Consider the following 7,829-nt stretch of genomic DNA (forward strand, 5'->3'; position numbering starts at 1 on the left):
AAAAAAAGAATGTGGAAGTGGGTGGGAATAAGGCAGCGAAAGAGAAAAATCCTCACCTTTTGGGGTAGTATACTGATATTGACAGTGTCAAAAATTAAAACATCACAAACTAGCACTGTTGTTGTTGTGTGCCAGTAAGTCGATTCCAAGTGACAGCAACCCTACAGGACACAGCAGAACTGCCCCACAGAGTTTCTTAGGTTGTAATCTTTACAGGAGCAGATCACCAGCTCTCTTCTCCCACATGTTGTTCAAAAATTTGAAGAGAAATGCCAGAATTAGCTAAAGCTGCTAAAAGGGCTGCCTCTGGGAAAGAAATGAAGAGGAGGGTTTTTTTTTTTAAATCATAGCGTTTATAAATAACCATTTCATACTTTCAACTATGTGCGTGAATAACACTGATTGAAAAAAAAAAACTAGAGCTCAAGCTCTTAGCCACTAAACCTGTGTTTTTCAAATTACAAGTTGTAACCTATTATATCGGGTTGTGAAATCCATTCAGTGAGTCATAGCCATTATTTTTTATGAATTAAGACAAGATAGAAAATAACAGAGACATTGCACAGAGTATTTTTTATGAATTAGAATAGGACGGCATAGAAAATAACAGAGACATTACACACAGTATTTTTCATGAATCTTTACACACACACACACACAGACAGACACATACTGGGTCATAATGTAAAACACATTTTTAACTGTAAAACGTGACAAAGTAGTTTAAAAATCAGCACTCTATACTACATTGGAGCCCTGGTGGCATAGTGGGTAGGAGCTCAGCTGCTGACCAAAAGGCTGGCAGTTCGAATCCACCAGCCGCTTCCTGGAAACCCTGTGGGGCAGTTCTACTCTGCCCTATAGGGTCGCTCTGAATAGGCATTGACTCAACGACAACAGGTAACGGGTGCATTACATTGCATTATATGTAATCACTTTCAACCCTGTTTTTGAAAGTAAAAGATTTCAATCTAACTTTATTTTAAAACAAAGTGAAATGTTGATGGTAGTAAAAATATTCCATTACAATGCTCTTTAAAATCCTACTACTGTATCACGACTGAAGAATGCTCCCTCCCATACTAGTGAAAACTAAATATGCTTTGCTGTCTTACAACCGACTCTGTAATATGGGAACCACAGTAGACTAACAACATAGACAGCAGAGAATGGAATTCAAAAATCACACAAATTATTTTATAGTGTATAATGTTACTGTACAGTTAAGTCTACTTTGAACATGTTATCAGGAGGGACCAGTTCCTGAGAAGGACATTGTGCTTGGTAAAGTGGAGAGTCATCAACAAAGAGGAAGACCCTCAACGAGATGGACTGACACAGTGGCTGCAACAATGGGCTCAACGATTCTGAGGACAGCACAGGACCAGGCACTGTTTCGTTCTGTTGTACATGGGGTCACAGTGAGTCAGAACCGACTCGACAGTACCTAACAACAACAGTAACAGTGCTGCTTCTTAAGAGATCTGTCTTTTTAATTTTGTATAACATTGATTAATATTTAAACTTCTGGTCTTTAGAGAGACTTGGGCAGAAGGAACCACTCCAGAAGCCTTTGGAGTGACTGAGAAACCAACTTGGAAATAAAAATTTGCAACATATAATACATAAACTAGAAAACATATTTGTAGTTAACCAAGAGGTAGCAGACCCTCCCTCATGCAGTCTGTAAGGTATGCTGTACACCATGCAGTATGGAAAAATGGGAAAGAAGCTAAAAACTCTGATGCTCTTTTTCTAAAAGCCCAAATTTAGCCCAATATTTTCTCTTTACTTAGGTAAGTTAGATACACGCTTTGTTTTACATGCATTACCTTAAATAAAACGTGTAATCAATAACAACAAGTTCTGCAGAAAGCAAGTTCCATGACACCCTTTATATGATAAAGCTTCCCTTCCTAAAAATTGTCAGAATCAAATCCATCATTCTATATTTTAAAAACCACTACCACCATCATCCATATTAGATGTAAAAAAAGAATGAGCTCTTATTATACTGATATTGAAAGGTATCTGTTAAGCTTTATACATTAAAAAAAAAAATACAACCACACAACTTGTCCGAGGCAAGGTCACGGAAGCCCCACAGATGCATCCAAACTCCCTGAGGGACTGAATTGCTGGGCAGAGGGCTCTGGGGACCATGGTGTCGGGGAACATCTAGCTCAACTGGTATAACACAGTTTATGAAGACAATGTTCTACATTCTACCCTGGTGAGTAGCGTCTGGGGTCTTAAAAGTCTGTGAGCAGCCATCTAAGATACTCCACTAGTCTCACCCCTTCGGGAGCAAGGGAGAATGAAGAGTAGGATACAAGGAAAAGATTAGTCCAGAGGACTAATGGACCATAGCTACTATAGCTTCCACCAGACTGAGTCCAGTACAGCTAGATGGTGCCCGGCTACCATCAGTGACGGCTCTCATCAGGATCACAACAGAGGGTCTGGACAGGGCTGGAAAAGGATGTAGAACAAAATTCTAACTCACAAAAAAAGACCAGATTTACTGGCCTGAAAGACGGGAGAAACCCCGAGAGTATGGCCCCCGGACACCTTTACAGCTCAGTGGTGAAGTCACTCCCGAGGTTCACCATTCAGCCGGGGAGTGGACAGCCCCATAAAACAAAACGGGACTAATGAGGCACAGCAGTCCAGGGACAAGGACTAGTAGGCAGGAGGGGACAAGAAAGCTGGTGATAGGGAACCCAAGGTTGAGAAGGGACAGTGTTGACATGTCGTGGGGTTGTTAACCATTGTCATAGGGCAATATGTTAACTGTTCAATGAGAAACTATTTGTTCTGCAAACCTTCATCTAAAGTACAAAAAAAAATTATCTGTGAGATCAAATTGACAACAGCAACTCAAAAGGTTTGATGGGAAGCCTAGGGGGCAGTGAGTTGAAGATAATGGTGATGGAATAATTTGGAAAAGGATAGTGAAAATAGCAGCACAACTGGAAGAAGGTAACAGATGTCACTGAATTGTACATGTAGAAACTTCTGAAATAGAGTAACTTTGGCTACATATATTTTCACTAAAAAAAAGTCCTCTAAGGTCGAGAAGGGAGGGCGTTGACATGTCATGGGGTTGTTAACCAATATCATAAAACAATATGTGTACTGACTGTTTAATAGGAAACTATTTGTTCTGTAAACCTTTATCTAAAGTACAATATAAAAAAAATTATACTAAAAAAAAAACCCACTGCCGATAAGTTAATTTCAACTCATAGCGCCTTATAGGACAGAGTAGAATTGCCCCATAGGGTTTCCAATGAGCAGCTGGTGGATTCGAACTGCTGACCTTTTGGTCAGCAGCCACTGTGCCACCAGGGCTCCTTTATATAAATAATATGTATTTATGTGTAAGTGCACGTGTGTGCATATGTGCATATGTACACACACGTGTGCGTGTAGTGAGGAGACGGGAATAACAGGGTGGCGGCAGGGGTGGGAAGAGAACTTATCACTGTCTCTCTCTTTATACTTTGGTTTTGTAACTCGGCTATTTTGGCAGATGAGGAATTCTCATTCTATTTTCCTGCCTGCACTGCCTTGCTTCTACACTCCACACATCGACACACAGAACGACCCAGAAGTAATGTGTGGCTGGTACACTTTCACTGTATTTGACAAAGGACTTTCTCCTGCTCTTGCAAAAGTGAACCTACATTTTGAGCACCTACACCACCAGCACAAATGCCACCTGTGTCTGCAAGCTGCCAGGACCTAGGTGGGCTCCCACAGCACTGGGAACCCAACGCAGAGCAGACATCTGCTAAGCACCCACTATGTGCTAGGCACCAAGTGGGCAGGGGCATGAGACCCAAGATAAGAAGAACAAGGTACCTGCCTTCAGTGAGCACACAGCCTCAAGGGGGGACAGAAGGGGAAACCGCTAATTCCCAAACGATATGGTTCAAGTGTACGCCTACACAGTTTACCACATTGTTTTTCCACTTTTTTCCTGTCTCTTCCCACACCTCCGGGAGGTGAGAGCCCCTGGAGTTGGCACAAGGTCTGCATTTAGGTGGCATCCCCTGTGCCAAGCATGGCATCAGCTGAACTTCATAAGCGTCTCCTGGACAACAATGCAATGGTATTCTAAGGAACAGCATGTGTATTTCTTAATGTTTCAGAATTGTGATTGATACACTGTCCAGCTATTAACCCGGACCTTTGTAGTAAAATCCTAGAGCTTCAGGGCCAAAAAACATGTTTAAACTCAGAAGCCCTGTGATCTATTAGTCCTCACCATGTCGTTTTGGCTTTGAGTCCATACAGGGGGAAAAATTATGAAAACTAAGGCTGTTTCTCTTCCTGAAAATCAATACACTCTGCTTGTTTTTACTGGTAAGACTGAAAACTTTCACCCAGTAACTCTGAATTTCAACGCACAGGTATGAGTCAGAACTGACTCAACGGCCCCGAACAGCAGCACCACCACCGCCCGTGGGTAGTAACTTCTTGCAATTTTCAAGAAAATAGTATTCTCAGTTTGACACAGGTTTACTAGTACTCGTTTAAGGACCTCTTACACTTCAAACCCTTGGACTTTTAGGGAAGAATAATAACAATAATCTCAGTATTCTAGTCATCCACCCACTCTCTGCTGTTAGTTCTATCCCAAATCAAATAACAGAAATGAATTGCAAATACAGGTATCCCCAGCTTTTCGAAAGTTCACCTTACGCCACTTCACTTTTACAAAGACTTACATTAGTACCTGTTTTCGCTAACCCAAAGAAATCTGAAGAGGATTTTCGCTTTTACAAAAAAAGGCGAAAAGCAGAAATAGTGTTCAGTGTTTTGTAGCAAGCCATTAAAAATAGTAACCCACATCCAGTTTTACGCCAAGTGTAACACCTTACCAGCTCCCCAAGCAGCAAAAGTGGCGTCTCCAAGCTCCTTCCCAGAGAACTACAGTCAGCGTCTCAGCATCAAATCGCCAGGGTGAGCATCTGTGCTTTATCTCCATTTATTTTGTGCATCCATTATCAAGATATGTTCTAAGGTATCAGAAAAGCCTAGAAGAGCTCGTAAGGTTGTCACACTTAGCATAAACCTGGATGTGGGTTAGTTTTTTGATCTGGGAACACTCAAAATTTTTTCCCATATAGACAAATGGTAATTGCTTCTTCGCTTCACGCCATTTCGGCTTATGAAACGTTTCATAGGAACCCTCTGCTTTCGGATAACGGGAGAAACCTGTGTAACAGGAAGCAGTGTTGCAATTAACCAACCAAGAGCCCAAGGGAGCAACTGTTTCTATTTTTAAATGCACTGTTGCTTTAAGGGAAACCCCGGTGGAGAAATATGAAACCAAGCTGCATAATGAAAATCCAAATGCATTTGATGGCTTCATCCTTGCAAAGACAGTAATCCTAATCTACAAACACACTGCCGTGTTGTTTCCACTCAGTTTGACCAGGACACAAGGAGAATTCCACATAAAGGACCCAGTCCACCTTCCAAGAAAGAGATTTGCCAGGAGAACAGAACAAGAGAACACCCGTATTTCAGTACTATTCTTGTAGCTCTAGAAAAGGGACTATTCCAACAACGAGGAAGATGGATAAACCCCCAAAATCAGCCTCCAAGTCTGTACTTAAAAGAGCCTACTTAATAACTACAGTGGCAGCCCTAAAAATGATCAACTGATTATTTAGCATTTCTAACCAACTGTCCAGTTATAACTGCTATCCAAATTCCACAAAATTAAATCTGTTTCTTTCCACCAATGACAAAGCTTCATTTCATTCACTAGTAACCAAGAGTAGCACTCCTGGGGAAGAGTGACAAGGGGCAGGTGCCAAATCCGCCAGGAAAGGACCCCATCAGACGCAACAGCCAAACAGCCGGAGTGAAAACATTCTACCTGTTTCCTAGACTGTTTTGAAGAATCTGACCCAGCAGAATTTTTTTTCTGAAACCATATAATGATACCCAGTTTTGGTGGGAAAAACTTTGGTGAGGTGTGTATCTAAACTAATTTGTAAATATTTTAATTTACATAAAGAGTTAACTATTACTATGAAATACACAGCTACACTTCAATAAATGTATCTAAAAATAATATTAGAAATGTATTTAAAAACACTGTCCAAGGATACATCCATTACTGAGAAGTATCTAACACAACATTTTAAATACAACTTAGTTATTTAATATCACCACAAGACAATCATAGGCAGTAAAACGTTTGTAAACGGGGTAAAAATTGCCAGGCTGGGCACAAAAAAGCAATGAATCCTCAATCAAGGACACTTATCTCCTCGTAATTTCTTTCCCCAAAATTAGCTAAACTATGCCTGAAACCACATGATTACAGAAAGCTGGCAGTGCCGCCATTCGCAACAACCCCTACTTCAAGATTTTTCAGTGAAAATCTCTGAAGAGCAAAATGCCCTAACACAGCGCATCAATCCACAGGTAACTGTTAGAAACACACTGACACTCACTTTCAAGACAAATTAGTTTTTAAAAACCTCCCTTTTTTCTTTTATATTTTTACAAACTACTGCCTTGCTGTACTGAATGAATTCCAAGTTTTCTTCTCAGGGGCTTACCAGAAAAATGCCAAATATTCCGATTATTTTCGGGCATTTTCCCATACTGCTGCACGGAACAGGGCAGAATTAATAAGGATCCAACAGTTACCACTTTTCAAATGCAAATATGTTGCCATCAAGTAAATGCAGCCTCCTTTTACACATCCCCCCAGTGTCTACACAGTTCAGGGCACTACTTTTGTTTCCCTGAAAATCAAAATTCCCACATTACGTTCAGACATTATCTCAACTCAGCACCAACAACAAAACAGGTTTTAAATGGTCCAGGCCTGAGCCTGCATCATACAAGCCTGTTTTGCTTTACTGTGTTTTTTTCCCCCCATTTTACACACTAAGTCCCTAAGCAATTCTGCCAAAGGAAGCAAACAGTGCAGGGGTGGAAAGAATGAGGGGCACTGGGTTCCCCAACATAAGGCCTTGGGCCGGCGACTTGCCCGCCTCGGCCTCAGTTTTCTTATCTGTAGAATGCGCCCGCTGGTTCCATGTGGCCCTTACTCTAGGTGAAGCCCGCCGAGGGCACAGCGGATGGGCACCATCTAGACTCGGGCGGGCTGTGGGCAGGGTGCCCGGCCAGATGCCGCTCTAGATGGGCGGGCAGAAGCGGGGGAGGGTGGACAGAAGGAGGAGAGGAACTTGGACTTGCAACAGCTTCAGACAGGAGCGTGCGACAAACTTGAAGGCGCCCTCCGAACAATAGAAAAGAACACTGCTATTTTCCTGGCTCCAACTTGCAGGACCTTGTCCCCTCCCTGTCTGCACCGGGTTACCTTTCTCCCTGTTTGGTGTTAGAAGGAGGAGGGTGCAGGACCGTTTGATTCCCTTCCATCTCTACCACGCACTTGGTGTTCAATTCCAGTTCTGAAAGCAGAAGGACAAACGAACGTTGCAAAGTCGAGCATCCGTCCTCCAGCCGCCCGGGCGCGCCGCGCTCTGCGCTCTCCCGGGAGGCGGCCGAGCCGGGAGCCGGTGCGCCGGGCGGCCCGGGGCTCCGGGGCGAGCGCGGGGGCTGCCTCCGCCCGGCTCCCGGCCCCGGCTTCCCTCCCGCCGGCCCGGCCCGCGCCCCACCTCGCGTCCGCGCGCCCTCGCAGCTGCCAAAGTTGCCCCCGCCCTCAGCCCCACCAGAAATGAAAACGAGTGGAAAGCGGCTCACCTCGTCGGTTCATGGGCCGGACCCGGACGGCAACTTTTACCTTGGTATCCGACATGTTGCCGGCGCTCGCCGGGCCGCTCGCCGCGCCC

At 43.5% G+C, this 7,829-nt stretch overlaps 1 protein-coding gene across 1 annotated transcript in view; it reads right to left on the bottom strand.

Annotated features, from left to right (window-relative positions):
• Nucleotides 1-7,822, bottom strand: part of KIF13A (kinesin family member 13A) — a 285,225-nt gene extending 277,403 nt beyond the window's left edge. The window contains 2 exon segments of the mRNA XM_023737492.1: nt 7,358-7,448; nt 7,741-7,822. Of these exon segments, the coding sequence (XP_023593260.1) occupies nt 7,358-7,448; nt 7,741-7,795 (146 nt within the window). The 5' untranslated portion in view covers nt 7,796-7,822.
• Between the last annotated feature and the right edge of the window lie 7 nt (nt 7,823-7,829).

The sequence above is a fragment of the Trichechus manatus genome, unplaced genomic scaffold, assembly GCF_000243295.1.
Source record: "Trichechus manatus latirostris isolate Lorelei unplaced genomic scaffold, TriManLat1.0 scaffold00103, whole genome shotgun sequence".
NCBI classification, from domain to species: Eukaryota; Metazoa; Chordata; class Mammalia; order Sirenia; family Trichechidae; genus Trichechus; species Trichechus manatus.